Source organism: Haliotis asinina, chromosome 3 (genome assembly GCF_037392515.1).
Source record: "Haliotis asinina isolate JCU_RB_2024 chromosome 3, JCU_Hal_asi_v2, whole genome shotgun sequence".
In the NCBI taxonomy this organism is placed as follows: domain Eukaryota; kingdom Metazoa; phylum Mollusca; class Gastropoda; order Lepetellida; family Haliotidae; genus Haliotis; species Haliotis asinina.
The window spans coordinates 37,331,872-37,351,449 of NC_090282.1; the positions used below are offsets into that span (position 1 = coordinate 37,331,872).

A 19,578-nucleotide genomic window follows, 5' to 3' on the forward strand; every position below is an offset into this window, starting at 1 on the left:
GATCCCCTACGGCTGGAGATTCAAAACATGTGGCAATTATAACTTGTTCGTAAAGCGCTATACCACAGCAAAAAAGGATAGGTTGAGGAGAGAATACTGCCTTTAAGAGACTGTGAGACTACAACTGACCCCACACAGCGAAAACGGGCGAACTCGACTGACAACGAACCCGCTCAAATCGACAGTCAAGAGCCCTGAACATTTTTTCCCCTTTCCAAAACGACCTTGAATTGCCGATAGGTTTACTGAGTGTTATTCAGGTCGGTCTGTATAACACGGCGAGGGGCACGGTGACACACACAGAAACTTTGAAAAGCATCATGGATGCTTTCACCGACCTGGACACATCGCTTAAAGTACTATATGTTGTGGGAGGTACTGTTGTAGCATTCGTGACAGCCGTCGGTCTGAGGAACCTATTCTTCAAGTGAGTTTTCACATGTGAATATCTGGTAAAGAGACTCAGTTGTTATTTGGCGTCATCCATTTTCCTGGGGCGCCTTGATTCACTCGACATAGCGTCCTTCAGAATTTCGTCCGCTGAAACCAATGAATGTGGGTTCGAATGCAGGTGCGGCTCCTTGTGAGCACCGTACCCATACTCGAAGGTTTCATGTAATATGTCAGAGACCCATGTATGCGGCATAAAGGCGACACACCGTGATTTAAATGTAATCTTAAATTGGCGTTGAACCCAATGCATTCACACAGCCAAACAACAAGCTGGAGGAGTCTTGAAAATGGTGCAACCAGTGTTTCAGGTGGCTACTGTATTTTCATTATCCTTATGATTGTGATCATGACACTCTTTCTGTTTATTGATTGGTACTCACAAACTCAATAGGTGGGATCACGATAGAAACAGTTTCACTGTAAATTTTGTTTGCTGGAATCCATGTTCAATGAGGTGGTGAATTATACTAAATCCAGCTATATGTACAAGACCGGCCACAAATCATGGAACACCAAATTACACAGTGTATGTCGTACAATAACTATGGCAATATACTTAACGTTTATGGCATTTGATAACGTTGAAACCAAAACACAACCATCAGCTGTTCATTGTTCTTGTATGATAATCTATAGACAGACAAAGACAAAGAATGACTACCCACGAGATAGGGTGATCCATCATCTGACCCCAAGAGGTCCCTACGCCCCAAGCATGACGCCATTTTCTGTGAAGCTGGAGACCTATCTCCGGATGGCTAAGATACCCTACCAGGTAAGTGAGCGTGAGTCATACCTGAATCTATTTGACTGCACTAGCAACGATTCATATCCCTAGCTGTTGCACAAAGCCCAGATTAAACTGGATCGTACTAGATAGACCAAATCCAGGCTCCTTCATTGCCTTATTCTATTCCCCAGCCATGCAGGTATATGTTTTCTATCATGTAGTACATTAATAGTTATTCTGCATATAGTCTGTGATCCTCCACACAGAACGTGCATGGCTTTCAACCTTCATCAAAGGGCAAGCTCACTTGGATTGAGTATAATGGGCAGGCAATAGCAGACTCTACACTGTGCATCGAATTCCTCAACAAGAAGCTGGGTGTGGACCTCAACAAGAACCTGAGCCCTGCTGACAGAGGAATAGCTCAGGCAATGCAAGCCATGGTGGAGGAGCATCTGTACTGGTGAGACACAGTCAGTCGGTGCTTTTTAATGTCCCTGTCCATGGGAACCATATCGGCAAACATAGTGATTGCTTGATCAATCCTTGTATATGATAGCGGTCTGTAAATATTCGTATCGGAACCAGACAATGGTGGAGGAGCATCTGTAATACTGAGAAACAGTCACGTAGTGCCATTTGGCTCTTATCTATCTACCCACCGTAACCATGACGCCATTCTCCTGTGTTTGACAGTTTTGATTCTTCTTTAACGCCGAACTTAGCAATACTTCAGCAACATGCCTGTAAATAATCGTGTCAAGAAATGACTATCTGGTGACTGACATCATGAACATCATGATCTATGTCTTCGGGATAAGATGTTCATGACATGCATCAAAGAAGTCAGCAAGCTTAACTAAGCCGAACCTTCCCTTCGAACCACTGAAGTGGTCAAGTAGAAGCAGCCTCAATCCAACGAGCAAAACGTCTGTGGCTCCATCCTCTAATCGCTTCATACCAACACAAGTTAATAAATATACCCCTGTGCGTTCTGCATAAGGGGATAAGAAAACGTTCACCTCATATTTCCCCATTTCAGATACTTGCAATTTCCATACTTCATTTAAGCTGTATTTTTGGACTTAAAGTAAGTGTGTGAGTGAGAAAACCCTCTCTGCTATACATCTGCTATATTTCAGCCGTATCGTGAAATATGGAAATATCGTGAAATAAACAGGTAATTCCTTAACAATAATTACACTTTGTCCACAAAAAACGAAAAGTGAATATATGTCACGATTGTTTCAGGTTACTGGTGGCGTTCCGATGGCAATATGACAATGACAAATCTTTGATTACCAAAAAATTCAAATTAGGGAAATTTAAGTTTTGGATGTTTCAACGACTGTTTATAAAGCAAGTATGGAGTCAAGGCATGGGCCGACACACAGAAGAAGAGGGAACTGAAATGTTCAAGAAGGATCTACAATCCCTATCAGACTTCATAGGTATGCAGACGTTTTATGTTATTGTACCTCTATACTACACATTGACATTAAATATTTCTCAGAAGATATGATAGGTGCAGATGGGCCACATGATAAACATGACACTTGAAACCGACAGTTGTGTGTGCAATATTATGAAATTAGACGTGCATCATACCGCAATCACACAGGAAGAACACAGGCGGCGAGAAGTGGATTGCGTCAAAATTGTTTGAATAATTATTAAATGGCGTTCACATTCTTACAAGGTGTGGATCTTGTTTTTGCATTTATCTTCCCAGCTCATCCCAAATGTGTTCGATACCGGGAAGGTCTGTCAATTGCATTGGCCGATTCAGCACTGGGAGGCTCAAGGGACATGCAGCTGCATGAATTGCAGATGGACTGGTGTCAAATTGATATGATGTATGATATATGTAACATTGCTCAGGACGACAATCACCGGGATAGGCCGTTCATACAGAATCCTCTGCAAACCATTACGACTCCATCTCCTGGCCCCGATTTCTCGAAACAAACTTAAGTCTGAGTTTTGACTTAAGTCTAAGATTTTACTCAAATTTGAGAAAACGCATTTCTCAGAATGAACTGAAATCGGCACAAAACTGAAACTGTAGGAAACAATTTGAGTTTCGTGAACAGATTACTTAATTTGTTTGGATTTTATATGTCAAAAATGCAGTTGAGTTAAAAGTTCAGCTGTTTCAAATTATGAAACTCAGTTTGAGATTTGAGTAAAAACTTAAGTTTGTTTCGAGAAATTGGGGCCTGATCTCACGAACACATCACAGAGCACATTGATTCGTCACGGAAGACCATCCTGGGGCACCTTTCACGAAGCAACCTTTACTAAGGTTAACCTTAACTCCCATTCTTTAACATTGCACAAAGGTTACCTTAGTGACATACGATCGCCTTAGAGGACCTATTCTACTTCCTCTACTTCAACGTGGCTGCCTTTAGGTCCATTGTAAGCACATTAACAGATTAAAATACATCCTGAAATTGATGATATTTTTTTTACTTTTCATGTGGTTTGTTTTGTTCATCTGTCCACACATGCTGATTGTTCCAGGGACGAGGAAGTTCCTGATGGGGCACGAGACCTGTGAGACGGACTGTGCGGTGTTCGGTCAGCTGTCAATGGTTCACTGGCACTTCACGGGCACTGGACAGGAGAACATCCTGAAGGGCAAGTACCTTTAGTGGCCTTATCATTTCTAATTCAAAACTTGCAAGCATTTCATCACTTCAGTCCCCATAATACATATGGTCTCTTTTGTGTTAGATGATGTGTCTCCATGTGTTGGAGAATGCAGAAGACTGCTTTGTTTCCGTTTATTTATTCTATACCATTAAAGCAGTAGGGGATATTCAATTTTGCGAGCATATCAATAGCCAATGTCAATGCATATGAGAAAAAGTAATATCCATACAGATGAAACATTTCCAAAGGAAGGGAATAAACTGTCACATTTTCCCTTAATTTCTCCCCATCATCTGTTCCTCCTTTGAATTTTATCAACCTTGTAAATCCAATATAGGCTACTTTTTAATGGTATAGATCAGGAATACAGAATGCAGCTGTTTCCTGACGTAAACAATTGTAAGATCTGAGCAACGTTTTATGCCTTCCTTAAACAAGGCTGTGTCTGACTTTATTGAACACACCTCAAATCGAAGTTCCGTAACGAGGACAACACTGAATTTTCAACGCCCCAGTCGCTTTATTTCACTACTGTAGCATTCGCTCATCACGGCGAAGACTAGTGTTCGATTATCCACAAGGGTACAATGTGTGAAATCCATTTCTGATGTCTTCCGGCGGCGTATGAAGCTTTACGTCGACAAGACAGGCCCAGCAATAGCCCATACTTACGACTTGCCCGATTTCACTCGTCAGTCATTCGTCAACTAGTATATGTAATACCATTCTCACTCACTTCACTATGAGAGAGTGAATTTAGTTTTACGCCGCTTTTAGCAAGTTTCCAGCAATGTCACGGCCGGTCGGGGGACATCGGAAATGGGCGTCACAGACTGTACGTATGTGTGAAATTGAACCCAGGTCTTTTATCGTGAATAGCTTCCGCTAACCACCTGGCTACCCCAACCGCCCCATTTCCACTATGAGATGTGGTTTTGTACGTTCATTTTCGGTTCTTAACTAAATTTACTAAATTTTAGCTCAAATAGACATATAAATTAATGTTTTAAACTCATCATTTATTGTTAAATACGTGATGGTCATGATTTTGTTTATCTTTGTCCGTAGACAAATACCCAAACTTGGCCGCCTACTGTGAACGCATGAAGGAAACATTCTGGCCTGACTGGGACCAGTGCATCACACACGGTGGAACAAGGGAGGCAACCAAGTAGTAAGGCGAATTCCAATGAATTTGGCGTAATACTTATATAACCAGTTTTGTAACATTCGGGTATGGCCTGTGGAGGCAACAAGGGAGGCCACCAAGTAGCAAGTTTTCAGTGATACTATGTGCTTCATCATATAATAAACCTTTGCTCAAACAAGGTAATTATCCTTGAGAATAAGATGTATATTGATGCGCGTAGATTGTGAAATGATTGATAGAATCAACTTCCTTTCGAATTGAAAGTGATACCCAAACTGTACACTTACAGTGAAACCTGTACTATATTTAGGGCAGACTAGATCATCGAGAGTTGCTGTGCGTTTTAGTGTTGTTTTTTTTTGTATTGTTGTTCTTCTTTTTTCTTTTCTTTTTTTTTCCCTTTTTTGGGAGGGTGTACGGGTTTTGTGGGATTTTGTTTTTGTTTAGTTTTCTTTGTTTGTGTGTGTGCGGGCGCGGGCGTGCGTGTACGTGTGTGTTGCCTAAAACTGCGTTAGACATCCTCATTTTACTCCATTGTCTTGAAATGTTAGTAATGCATACTGTGTGTCTTTGAAATGCGAATAGCTTTGTATAAAATAAAATTTTGATTAAGCTCACAGTTGTGCTATTCCTGTTGTTGGAAACCACAGTGTTACCAAGTTATTATTCACATTTTACACTCCATTTTATGACAGCTGTTGGTTAATGGATTGAGCAAGGTAAAGAGAAACTGAAAACATACCGATAACTGCTGATAAGAATAGATCAGGATTATTAGCAATTAGGTCACTCAACCAGGTATGGCGACGGACCGTCGACTCGCCTGGCATTAAATGCAAGTGCTGCCTACAAGCACAAGAAGCAATCTCAAATATATGCTGAACTTTTTCTAGTCTGCTGTACCAACCGTGAAGCAAATATATTCAAGAAAGCCCATGCAAGTCTAGAAAATGTGGCAAGTCTAAATTCCCTTAGCTTCTGAAAATGAAGAAAGTCTCAGGATTCCATTTAATTAAACCGCGCGAATTAGTCAATTTTTCTGTTTCCGCGAAAATTAAGCCGCGCGAAAATAAATGATTTTACAGTATTAGTTTTTAACTATGAACTTTTTTCAGCTAAATATTTTCATTTCAGAGACTAACTGTTAGTCCAGGCTTTTTCATGTGTCTTGAATATATCTCATCTATTGATTAAGACCTTTCATGTCTTTCTTTCATAACATTTATGTTGAGAAATGTAAAAGAGTGTGACACATGATACCCACAGAAATGCATCGTATTAAATGTCTCCAAACATATAGGCAGGCTGACCACCAAAAGACCGACGGGAGTGGATATTATTGTAAATTGTAATGACAAGCCGTGTACCTCGACCTCCCCAGTTTATTTTCCCTGAAAGATTATCTTATCTTAGCTTATATCTGTATCCCTCAGCTCGACCCCAACCAGTGTCTTGCGACACCCCTGGTGGTTTTGCTTTTGAGACGACCCGTCCTACCTGTTCCTCTTTATAGTGATTCCACGGTAGCTTCATCCATGATAGTTTCAGTATGAAAGTTGTTATTTTTACATGTCAGCTATCGTTTATAATGAAGCAAAGTCGATTTTTCAAGATAGGAATTTACACAGCACACTAATTTGCATAAAGCCATGATCTGTTCCAAACAAGTCGCTTTGGACTTATATAATACGCATTTCTCATTTCTGCACTATCAGAACCGCACTGCTAATTTCTGCGCTCATCTCTCCTCAGAAAAGTCATTTTTTTTACCAGTCCTATCTCCCCGTCACTGAGTCTGTAGTTAGGCCGAACTTAGTTCAACATATATTTAACACTTTCACATATCAGCTACTTAGTCTGTAGATATAAATATAAAAACCAGTTGTTTTTTTCTATTTCCAACAGTACTACACAGCTTCTGTCACTATACATACAGTGACAATAGTCCTGAACACCCGTGCTCCTTCTCAGCCTGACCTTGAATTATCCCTTATCTCGTTGTGTGCTATTTATACGCATGCGTCGACAGCACAGTGAGTGACTTGCACATACAGCCATAGTAGATGGAGACCCGTGCAGGTCCCGGGGTAGAATAGGCCTTCAGCAACCCATGCTTGCCATAAAAGGTGACTGTGCTTGTCGTAAGAGGCGACTAACGGGATCACCGGATTGTCTGGTCCAGACTCGATTATTTATTGACCCCTGCCATATAGCTGGAATATTGCTGAGTGCGGCGTAAAACTAAGCTCACTCACTCATAGTAGATGGAGACCTTGAACGATTGTCTTTACAGGTAGCACTACGTGTTACAATAAACAGCTTCACGTTCTTGTATCATTCAGCTGTTCAAGGGAAGAAGTGTAAATATCTGTGGCAAGCGGTATTTAACATGATAGTTTAATTGCATCATTTTGTGATTTGTTTGTTTACTGACGTAGACAGTAAACGGGATAGGGTGGTCAGGGTCCATGACTTGGTTGACACATGTCATCGATTCCCAATTGCGCACATCGATGCTCATGTTGTTGATCACGGGATTGTCTGGTCCAGACTCGATTATTTACAGACCGCTGCCATATAGCTGGAATACCACTGAGTGCGACGTTAAGCTAAACTCATTCACTCACTCAAACATCGAAAAATAACTGACTGACAACTGTCCCGATCAAACAGTTATTCCCCTTTCCAGCATGAACTTGAATTGCCGGTAATCGTACAAAGTGTTATTCAGGTCAATCTGTGCAGCACAGCAAGCATAGTGCTCCGTGACAAACACAGGTATCTACTGAGCATATCATGGCTACATTCAACGGCCTGGACTCGTCACAGAAAGTACTGTATGTTGCTGGAGGTGCTGTCGTAGCCATCGTGACAATCGTCGGCCTGAGGAAGCTATGTTTCAAGTGAGTTATCATGTGTGAATATCTAACAAAGAGAGACTAGGTAAATATGTGAATACATATCATCCTGCTATCTGGGACGCCGCGACTCGCTCTGTCGAGCGTCGTTCGGAGTTTCGTCAGTTGATACCGGTGAATGGGTGTTCAAATACCGGTTGGCCCTTTCTATTGTTTGGAGCTCCATATCCATTTTGGAAGGTTTCACCGATATGTAACATGTCTGAAGCCAGCGTATCTGGCTTCCTTGCCTCATAAATTAGACACGCCTAGATCTGTTAACAAACATCTGAAATTGGCGTTGAACCCAATCCACTCACACGCCTAAACGAGTTGGTGAGACCACGAAAATGAGATGGTGTAAGAATGGGATTGTTTAACGATCGTTTGTTGTTCGGTTGTTGTTTAACGACACACTCAGATATACAGATACAAAACTGTGTCTGTTATTTTCGTACGATTCACAACTGCTTGTAACTGTCATTTTTTGGATCGCTAAATCGCTTCGCGCACCGTATGCATCACCGTATGAAGTCTCGTCTGCTGTTGCATTGAAAGCACACATAGTTCATCTAATCATGGAAAGGAAACGAAAGGTGTGATGTAGACAAAGTACCGGTGAAGTTTAATAAAAAGGGAAAGTTTTGAAACTATTTGCTGACCCGTTGTGTTTGTCAACTGTAGGTAGCTGCTAAGGTTTTTATGAAATCTCGACAAAAATGAGTTCAATTAAATATCGGGGGTCGCTGTTCAGAATCATGAAGCTAAATAGACAGGTACATTTGAGTGATGTAGTGAATTTAATTCAGGTAGAAACGAAACTGTCTTCAAAAGAACAAGTCAAAGAGATTTCCACCGTGAAGGATAATTTGTTGCCAGTTTGAGCTAGACATTTCCCTGACAACGAGTTCATATACTGAACAGCAAAAGTGTTTTTGTCAAGTTTTTAAATAGAATACATAACCATGAACGCTTACTTTTCTGAAATTTCATTTCTTCGAAACTTGCGTTTCTTTTGCTGTCAGTATATTTCAGAATGACGACGCGCCCATTCACAGGGACATTTGTGAAAGAAGTCAAGAATTCATGCCATGAAACACGAAGGATTGACCAGAACAGTCCACAGGAATGAATATAAAATGTTTTGTTAGAATCAAAGAGACCACTACAGGACAATGTAAATGGCATAACGTCCCTTAATGAGCAGTTCCACGTAATCCATACTACCTTATTCATGATCTCTGTCAATCGATTCCACGTCAGTTTGCTTAAGTCCTGAAGGGATATTTTACAAAGTTTTAATGGATTTTTTCATTGATATTTGAAATTTTTATAATCGAGCGAGTCGAAACTTAAACAAACAGCAGCCATTTTAATCGTCCGAATATAACTGGCACGCCACTGTATGTGGCGCCGTATAGCGTGAATATTAGAGAGTGCAGCGTTGCACAACAAACAAGCAAAAGCCATATTGCTTAAAATGTAATAACATTATATAGTATAAATAAATGAAATATTTAGTTTTATCCAACAAATCGTAAAAACGACAGAGCTTTCTCAAGGCTGCATACACACACACACACACACACACACACACACACTCACTCACTCAGACACACGTGCGCGTACCCCACATCTTTCTCAGTTGTATCCGCCCCTGCGGTTTGTCGTTTGGTTTGCGGTGTGAACGAAGCAACATGACTTATATAACGTCGGATTTTTGTGAAAAAGTGAAAATGACGACATTCACTCTTTCATGATGTCACAGGTTATGACGTCGTTCAAAGAATAGGTACATTGAGCGGGTGTTACCACTTGACACCTGGAAACCACAGTTCATACATATCACATTTTCTCATGATGATCATCATAACAAATATGAACCGAAATCAATCAGTTGCAAGTCAACGTATTATTTTCAACTGATACATTTATACAAGACAGATATCTACAATGACTTGGTGTGTCAATAAATATTTCAATGCAGTTGTACATGTCTACGCATCGTGGAACCCAAGCCCCATTTCCCTCTACAGAGAGCCATGTACAGCAAGCCCTCCCTGCATGACTATTATTTCAATCAATTTGTGACACCGGGAAATACTCACACAAAACCCCAAACAGACAAAACATGTAAATCTTACAAAGTCACCGCCACGATGTGTCTACCTGCACACGCTGTTGACATTCGATTTGGTGTAGCGATATAACATATCGTCGACACACATATCGACCTTGTTCAACATGACCTTGAATTGTTAGTTATCTCAGTCATATTTAGGCACACAAGCACAACACCCTGATGACTTTACAATCAGCTAACAGAAAAGCAGCAGCGGAGACCATTGTGGAAGGATGTAACGATTTGGGCACATCACAGAAATTGTTTTATGTTGTGGGAGGTGTTGTCATATCTGTTGTGTCAGTTGTCGCGCTCAAAATTGTTTCACAAGTAAGTTGTATGGCATGAAAGGTTCGGCAGCATTTCTTAGAAGATAAAATAAATTTTGCCAATGAAAGTACCTTGTAGGGTATACTTCCACGTCCATTGTTAATGTTCGTTGAGTCGTTTGTCTTCAGGGAAGTGACACAATGTTGCACACGTTCTATTTGAGTGCCTGTAATCGCACAGAACGAACCTCTAATGACTACCTTTGACTCGAAGACAATGGCACGTGCAGGGGCGGATACAGCTTTTTTCAGAAAGAGGGTTGCACGCTTTTGAGAAATGGGTGGAGTGGAGGGTTGGGCCTGGGTGCATACTTCATTTTCACGACAGGTGCAATGGTCATTTAATAATGTTTCAGGACAAACAAAATGGGTGAGGGTGTGCGCGCACACACACACGCAAGCACGCACGCACGCACACACACACACACATGGATCCGTCTATGACGTGTATATTTGATGGGGCATATTGGTTTACCAAGTATGCTTTGACCAGGACTTGAAGTTCCACATGTTCCTCATTTTATTGGATAATCCCGAGAAAGTTGATCACATTCGGATTACTAGAATGCAGCAGGCCTCAATAACACCGGAAGTAAGTCAATACAAGATCAAACCCGCCTCTAAATTGCATACTAACAAAACTAACTTTAGATTTGATCACACAGAATTGCGTTTTCTACAATAATAGCGTGTGAGTTTAGTTTTTCCACGCTTTTAGCAATATGGAGAATAGAACCCGAGTCTTCGACGTTACGAGCGAACGCTTTAACCACTAAGGTGCCCCACCGCCATTGCACAATATGGAAATCACAAGATTACCAAACTAATTTCTAAACAGTAAGGTGTGTGTACACAAACGGGTTCTACATAAACTACCCAAAGGTTCCAATAAACAACTAGAGCCAGACAACCATAAGCACACGGGACATATTTACACAGAACTTTGTAATCCAGCTTCAAATTAAAGCAACATCTCCAATGCACGGATAACTGATAACAAAGCATGAGGAACACATACGGTTAAAATGTTATTGGCTATGCATTATGAACCCTCGAATGAAGTGTCACCCAAATGAGTATTGATGCCAACCTGTGACAAAGCTGATGGATCGATGCCGACCGAGGACAGGGATGACTGGGGACGGCACCACGGTCACTGGATCGTGGAGAGCCTTGTTAACACCCGATGACTGGAATGACGGGTACTTAATCATCTATCCAACAAGTATTGCACAAAGGAAAGGATAACCCCGTTTTGACACGAATCAAAGACATGACATTTCATTCAATATACCATATGACTACACATATATTGACCTAAGATGGAAGACTCGTCACTACATATTCAAATATGATTGGCTAATTGCGAATGAAAATCGATGGAGAGGAAACAACTTTAAGTTTGTTTTCTTGTGTCGTCTGCGAAATCTGACGATGGCTAGGAAAAGAGTTGCCTGGCATTCTAACAGATAGATTTTGACAAAACTTTCAAATGTAGTCCCTGTGAATGTAAAGAATTATACAGCGGGGCCCTTTGGGCTCAGGGAACATAAACAAACATCGAGGGTACTTCAAACCATGCCTCGTGACCAGTGAACAACATATAATGTACGTACAATAAATGGTATCAATTTTGGATATTTTTTTCTTTTCAAATTGATATTACTAATTTTCGTACTGAAGTTCCTAATGAAAAGAGTTACATAAAATAAATGAAATGCCGTTAAGTTTGTATAATTTATCTTTTCTATATTCAGAATACTACAAACATAATCAAACGTTTCAACATGAAACAAGTGCCCCAATCTTGAAATGAAATATATGCGCAAATTTTTAGAATGGCTCAAATAAGCTACTACTAAATTCGTTTTGTTTCATATCCTATGGGTCACTCTATTTACTTGAAGAGGTTCTAATGGTTCAATCGGGTGGTCATGTTCGCTGACTTGGTTGACACATGTCATCGGTTCCCAGTTGCGTAGATCGGTGCTCATGCTGTTGATCACTGGATTGACTGGTCCCGACTCGATTATTTATAGACCGCAACCATATAGCTGGAATATTGCTGAGTGCTGCTTAAAACTAAACTCACTCACTCACTCACCTAATGGTTCATACGTAAGAGCAATCAACCATGGCGTGTTTATTTACGACATATTTCTAATGGGGTGACACCGTTTCACGTTCTTCACCTATCGTGATCCTGCTGGTGTTTTACCAACCAGATCTAATTTTTTTAAATATATTACCAACCGCTGTATATGAATCTGTAATATTGTGCAGGAAACTGAAGGCAAAGAAATATCCGCGTGACACTGTGATCCTCCATCAGCCTGGCAGAGGTCCTTATGCCCCAAGCTTGTCACCATTCGCACTGAAGCTGGAGACCTATCTCCGGATGGCAAAGATACCCTACCAGGTGAGTGAGTGACTGACTGAGAGAGGGAGGAACGAAGGGAGCAAAGGGAGAGAATGGGAGCTTAGTTTCAGTTGTGTAATGGATCTGGTTCGAGAGAGCCAGAAGTACGGCATGAACACCGATTTCATTATATGTTATCACAAAATATAGATTCAGCTAAACAACACCCTGTAGCCATAAACCAATGTTCACTTTCATGCCAGTGGTGAGGTAATGTGAGCCTAGCCCAAGACGTCCTGATACGCACTCTCCAGCAATGCCATTCTTAAGGTTTAAAAGAAAACGATGGGGTTCAAGTTGTACCTTCGATATTGATTGTTAGCTGGACGAACAGGACATGTTTCCTCTCATATGTGCTGTTATGTGAAGCATTGTAATAATTGTTTGCCACGTTTCACGAAAGGAAAATACAGAGTAAGAATAGCTTTCTCAAATACTGTCGTGCTAGTTACTTGAACTGTTTCATAAAAGTGATTCTGAATTTAACATCAAGTCAACTTTTGAATTTTGGGCTATATAGTCAGAGATCAATTGATATAATATCTTTCATATGGTATCTGATATAATGAATGTAAACCGTCAATCTCTCGTAATTAGTGATGTGTCACCTTGACACTGAGTTGTTGTTTGTTAGGGGTATTTTGCACAACAAAACGTTGATTAGAGTGGTTATATATTAACATTCATAACTTAATAATTGCTCTAAATTTGATGTGTGATCTTCCGCACAGAACGTCCATGGGATGAAACCTTCATCCAAAGGCAAGTTCCCATGGATAGAGTACAATGGTCTGGCTGTAGCGGACACATCACTGTGCATCCAGTTCCTCAACCAAAAGTTTGGGGTGGACTTCAACGGGAGTTTGATTCCTGCTGAGAGAGGAGTAGCTCAGGCAATGCAGGTCATGGTGGAGGAACAGCTGTTTTTGTGAGAAATAATCATTTAATCTTATTCTGCAAAAATGAGCCCTTAAAGCAGATGAAACAAACATGAAGGCATTGTATTTTCATACTATTTACGAGCTTGGCAACAGCGATGCGGTCAGGCTCGCTGGTATGGTTGCCACATGTCATCTGTTCCCAGTTGCGCAGACCGATGTTCATGCTGTTGATCATTGGATTGTCTGGTCCAGACTCGATTATTTACAGACCGTCGCCATATAGCTGGAATATTGTTGAGTGTGGCGTAAAACTAAACTCACTCACTTCTTATAGATTGGTGTAATCAAACCGTAAATTCCTATTGCATTGAACCATCAACTTCACGTCCGTGAATGAGTAACATTACAGTGAAACTGCAGGTTTCATGTCCTCTTCCGATGGAAATTTGAAAACGACAAGTCGTTGACCTTGAAAACAGCAAAAGTAGGGAGACTGACGGCTTGGATGGCTGGGAAAATTTTCATGAGACAAGTTACGAGTGCGGGTTTTGGCCAACACACGGAAGAGGAGATTAATGAGATGTTCCGGAAAGATCTGCAATCCCTGTCGGACTTCATAGGTAAGAAGGTGTTTTAGGTGGACACACAAAGTGCATGTATAAAACATTGTATATATGGCATCGATAAATGTTTGACAAGGTTGTAAACATGCAAAAATTGAGTAACATTCTGCATATATTATCTCCATACTGTTATTTAGCTCGCGATACGCTTGGCAATTGTCGCAGTTGTGGTCACCGGTTATTTAATGACGCCTCATCAATAAAACAATAAACATCTGAAGAGCACGGCATGTCCAACCTCTCTGCAAACACGCGCTTTCTGACTTCAGTGCGTATGAAGGCTGCTTTTAATGGCAATCGTAGGACCTTTAAACGTGGAGATTGCTGGTCGTTTCATTCCAATATGTCGCCTGTCTTTGAACGACAACTTCGCTTTTCTTCGACCGTTTTAGCAAATTCTTTCTTTGATTCAAATTGAAAAATCATTCACATTACCAGTGAAACATATTCCATGTCTCAATAACTTTTTGCCTATGCAGAGTATAGTATCAGAGCTATCTACAATGGGTTTTTTTATAGATTACTTTATTATTATTATTATTATGTTTTACAGATTAAGATAGATATGCAGCAGTGAGGGTTTGGGTGATCCTGGCACAGTCAGGCTGGTAAAGCTCATCATCAGCTCAGGGCCCTCGCCCCCTCTACACGCAGCCCAGACAGCGAATGGGACTCCTCCCAGGAAACACTGCCTAGTCGAACCCACCAAGAACTTTCCGGAGAATATACAGCCCCCCAACACTGCAGCCTTCTGCATTACCCAGATTGTCAGAAGGGCTGTGCTCCCGGTGGAGAACCCGGGCACTCTCCTGATCTTCGCCAAGAAATCAGGAAGTACCAAACCAAGGGCACCGAGATCAATGGGGAGCCTGACGACAGTGAACATGGGATGCAAGCGAAACATTTCAAAGGCAGGTCCGCATATTTATAATGCTTTTCCTGAATCTTGCCAATCATATTGCTGTCAAAAGGGACAGAAAAGTCAATGATATAAATAATTTTATTGGCTTTATCAAGAAGGACAAGGTCAGGTTTGTTGGCAGGAATTCGTCTCGGGCTGTATATTTGCCTATTCCAGAGAAGTTGAAAAGCATCATTTTCCAGGACGCCCTGGACATGTTCAGGATCGTACCATGGATGGACCTCGGGGTCAAAGCCACAGACATGGCGGAGACGATAATAAAAGCAGCGAGCATTGCCATCATGTCTTTTAAGATATGCTGTTGGTGCCAAGGAAGGGCATCCACTGACAAGGTGTTCCAGAATTATTAACAAACCCTAATACAAGAGGACTCACAACAATTACTATAAGCCCTAAAATTACGTATAATAGGTAGGGTTGAACCGCTCGGTGTTACCTCTGTTAATCCGAGGAAGAAAAAAATGTGGGGGAACGGAAGGAACTCTTACCTCCAGTTTATCTGGACTGTTGATGTTCCTGTAAAAATACCTGTTACAAAGAAGATGTTTGAACTGGAACGTAAGAATAAGCTGGGATTTGTAACTGCATGGTCCTGCATGGCTTGGATATACACATCTGATAATCATTGTCTTAATACATTAGGTCCTGCTCATGTGAAAACCCGCAAGAGAATTGAATATAGCTGTCTATATGTGATTTCACTTTGTTTTCCAATTTCAACTCGTTTCCTTGTATACTAAGGGTCTCATCACTGTGCACGCACCTTCTGATACAGGCGAAAGGGCAGACATTAGTGTCCATGACAAAGATGGATTATAGCTCGTTGTTAGTGGTGGCACACGTAACTAACAACAGACAATGTAATTTACTTAGTTTATCGCTATTAATTCACATTATCTATTCAGTGTCAGTATACAACAATAGCATATATTTATATTACAATAACGTATATTTCATTACTATCCTTACACTGTGACAATATTCAATTATACACACCATTACCGTCATGATAAAGTATTTAATGTGATTCATAACTATTGTTATGTAATATTGAAATAATTCACTATTATCATCATACAACACTAAAACACACTTCCTAAATAACATTGTTCAATAATAGTTATGTTATTATGACAGCATCAGTGTGTCTGACAGTGAGGATGAACTATGTCACAATGTATACCAAGACAAACGTGGTGTTGTGTTCTTGCCCAGCGTTTTTCCTTGTTTCACTCATCAGTCCAATCCTGTGACTGTTCCAGGAACCAAAAAGTTCCTGATGGGAGACGAGCCTTGTGAGACGGATTGTGCTGTCTTTGGTCAGGTGGCAGTGATCTACTGGCAGTTCTATGGCACTCGACATGCGACCATCATTAAGGGCAAGTACCAGATTGTATCAGTTATGTGATAAATGTATTATTAAAATGATTACGTTCCTGCCCGTCCACGGGGTTGCTATGAGGTGTACGATGTGCATGAGAACATATAGTGGATGCATTGCCCGTGAAGAACTGATGATAGTAGACTAAGTGAAAATCCTGGTTGGAATTGGTCTTCAGCGAAAAAACAAACTTTTCGTTAGAGGCGAATAACGTGATCGGGTGGTCAGGCTCGCGGACGTGTTTGGCGTGTCATCATATCCCAAGTGCGCTGATCGATGCTCATGCTGTAGGTCACTGGATTGTCTGGTCAGGAATCGATTATTTACAAACCACCATATATCTAGAACATTGCTGAATGCGGCGTCAAACAATAGTCAACACCAAACGAAAGCAAATATTTGTGTGTGTCGTAACAATCCTGCTAAACATAGGAAGCTGTGTACATAAAAACGTCGCGTATCAGCCTATTAGACCGCGATCACTTGATTTTTTGTGTTATTGCTGAATTTTTTAAAAGTTGTGTTTGCCTTATTTTAAAATGCACCATGAAATATACTGTTTCTTATCATTATGTCATATAACACGCGTCCCGGGTAGCATTCTGCAAGTGCATTCTCGTATGCTGATACAGCTGTTCCGCATCAGCCTCGCATCAATGCAGGCAGACTGCTAGCACCATATGCTTAAATTAATTCCACCCTACGGAACCATATAACATTTACCCATGTTTTGTGGTACTCGTTGAATATATTGTTTTATCCTACAGACAAGTACCCCAATCTGGCTTCTTACTGTGAACGTATGAAAGACACATTCTGGCCTGACTGGGACGAGTGCCACACACACGGTGGAACAAGGGAGGCAGTCAAGTAGGAACTCCGCTTTCTGTTCACATCAGATGAGTTCCAGTTTTCTTGCTGTGTTGCCATAATATATATTCAAACACAGCTCACGGCATAGTTTACCGCTTACAAAACCTACAGGGTGGAACAAAGGAGGTACCCAGGGATTACGCCAATGAGCTGTGATGACATAATAGAACATTCAAACACAGCTCTGTACAATAGTATTTCTGTAACCATTTCATGACAGAAACAGAAATTGTAGCATTCAGTAAGCGTAACGTTGCATGAGTAGCACTGTAAATTACACGTAAAGCTATCGTCAAATGTCATTTTTCCAAGAAGGAACAGTTCGTACAGATACGATTTCACGAGATGTTTATTTCATCAAAGTGGACCAATATTTAGTTGACAAATGGGACAAGATTTTTTTTTCTCTACAGACTCCCGGTTCGAGTCAAAACTTTATTTACTTGTAACTTTCATAATCCTGTTTAGTAAAATGTGTTTACTGATGTGGGATATTCTGATATGACAATGTGGGTCAGTCTAATGTGGAAAAATATGCCTGAAGTCGTACAAGACTTGGACGCTTCTACCACCTGTAAGAACGTAACAGAAACGTTTCAGCACGAATGTGGGATTCGACCCCTCAGACACAGTCATGTGTCTTCTTTGTTGTTATATGGGATGGTGCTGAAAATTTTGATAATCCACGCTCATTCACACACTAACATGATTAAATGTTCTGTTATATATGTAAGTATGTCTGTACCAAATATATTGTATGAAATACATTGTAAGTGTGTCTATGAAATGTAAACATTGTTGTGTACAAATAAATGCTTGGGTTTTCAACACTTGTATGTCGTTAATGTTTATTAGCGACAATCACAAGAAATAAATAGATACACGATATACTGAATGAAAAACAAAGAAAGATGCACACGTTATCAGCGTTAGATATACTACAAACAGAAAATATGGGAGCACCCTAAAAGTCATATATACATACATTAAAAAGTTGTTTGGTTATTAATGTTCTAAGGTGAGTGCAACTTTTCGTGTGTTTGATGTCCACTTTCAATACCATCTTTGAGCTTGTATTGAAGCTTATTGCAACTAATTCAATATTCCTTGCGTTTGGATGAAATGAATCATTGTCAAAAGCAGCGAAAAACAAGGATGTTGAAACACACCAGCACCATGTTTGATTCAAACGTCCAAACACAACGGCCTAATGCATGTGGTTGTTAATGGCAACAGTTCCTTTAAAAAGAAGCAACAAAGTGTATTGTGGCCTCACAAGTACTTCCCGTGCTACAGCGCAGGCCATTATACCCCCATGACAGAAGCAGGGCCACTGCATGGTTACATGTTTAATACGTGTTGCTCGCCGTCCCCAGGTGTCTCCCTCACTCACAGACTGATGTACAGGTTCCAGGCCACTGGTAGAGTACAGGACAGACCTCACCCTGGAAGACCAAGAAAAACATCAAGGGCACATGACTGATATGTGGTGCTCCAAGCCTTTCGGAACCAATTCACAACTGCCAATTGCCATAACCTGCATAGGAAGTCTGAATTATCTGAATGTCATGATTTTACACCTTAGAATATGTGTGTGTGTGTGTGTGTGTGTGTGTGTGTGTGTGTGTGTGTGTGTGTGTGTGTGTGTGTGTGTGTGTGTGTGTGTGTGTGTGTGTGTGTGTGTGTGTGTGTGTGTGTGTGTGTGTGTGTGTGTGTGTGTGTGTGTGTGTGTGTGTGTTATGGTTTTACCTTTAATTAACCATTTGCTTAGTTTCTATGCTTGAACTTAGGCCAAGTGAATTATTTTGCGGGCTAGTAACTTTGAGGCACATTTAGTCTGACTGGATAGCAAAATCTTACTTTTTCGCACATTGGTGAGCAATCGGACCGGACACTGAGGCTCTGCAATTTCCGTTCTTAATATTCACAGGGACTACATGTCAACGTTTAGTCAAAAAACATTTAGGTAAGGGAATGCGATACATATCTTTTCGTAGCCATTTTTTGCAGCCGACACAAGAAAAGTAAATTTAGAGTCAGCATCGATTTGCAAAACAGATAAAACAAGAGATGCAAACCAACACAGCGAATTGCTAAAATCGTACTGAATGACTGTGTGCCGTCATTACAATGAATAATG

The 19,578-nt window shown here is 40.7% G+C and overlaps 2 protein-coding genes across 2 annotated transcripts; both read left to right on the forward strand.

Moving 5' to 3' along the window:
* Nucleotides 1-238: 238 nt before the first annotated feature.
* Nucleotides 239-5,608, forward strand: LOC137277934 (failed axon connections homolog). Its single transcript, XM_067809944.1, has 6 exons — nucleotides 239-427; nucleotides 1,090-1,228; nucleotides 1,450-1,646; nucleotides 2,435-2,634; nucleotides 3,710-3,826; nucleotides 4,910-5,608. Exons 1-6 carry the CDS (start codon nucleotides 321-323, stop codon nucleotides 5,014-5,016), a joined length of 867 nt encoding a protein of 288 aa, XP_067666045.1. The 5' UTR covers nucleotides 239-320; the 3' UTR covers nucleotides 5,017-5,608.
* Nucleotides 5,609-7,634: 2,026 nt separating this feature from the next.
* LOC137277937 (failed axon connections homolog) lies at nucleotides 7,635-18,266 on the forward strand. The gene is made up of 6 exons (XM_067809946.1): nucleotides 7,635-7,894; nucleotides 12,623-12,758; nucleotides 13,490-13,686; nucleotides 14,060-14,259; nucleotides 16,447-16,563; nucleotides 17,333-18,266. The coding sequence occupies exons 1-6, from the start codon at nucleotides 7,788-7,790 to the stop codon at nucleotides 17,437-17,439; spliced, it is 864 nt and encodes a 287-aa protein (XP_067666047.1). The 5' UTR covers nucleotides 7,635-7,787; the 3' UTR covers nucleotides 17,440-18,266.
* Nucleotides 18,267-19,578: the final 1,312 nt, after the last annotated feature.

What these genes read in the sequence shown, in the direction of transcription:
- LOC137277934 (XM_067809944.1), top strand. Translation starts at nt 321, where the DNA reads ATGGATGCTTTCACCGACCTGGACACATCGCTTAAAGTACTATATGTT. An exon ending in ATCCCTATCAGACTTCATAG is followed by an intron (nt 2,635 to 3,709) that starts GTATGCAGACGT and finishes TGATTGTTCCAG; the next exon opens with GGACGAGGAAGTTCCTGATG. An exon ending in ACAGGAGAACATCCTGAAGG is followed by an intron (nt 3,827 to 4,909) that starts GCAAGTACCTTT and finishes CTTTGTCCGTAG; the next exon opens with ACAAATACCCAAACTTGGCC.
- LOC137277937 (XM_067809946.1), top strand. Translation starts at nt 7,788, where the DNA reads ATGGCTACATTCAACGGCCTGGACTCGTCACAGAAAGTACTGTATGTT. An exon ending in CTGAGGAAGCTATGTTTCAA is followed by an intron (nt 7,895 to 12,622) that starts GTGAGTTATCAT and finishes AATATTGTGCAG; the next exon opens with GAAACTGAAGGCAAAGAAAT. An exon ending in ATCCCTGTCGGACTTCATAG is followed by an intron (nt 14,260 to 16,446) that starts GTAAGAAGGTGT and finishes TGACTGTTCCAG; the next exon opens with GAACCAAAAAGTTCCTGATG.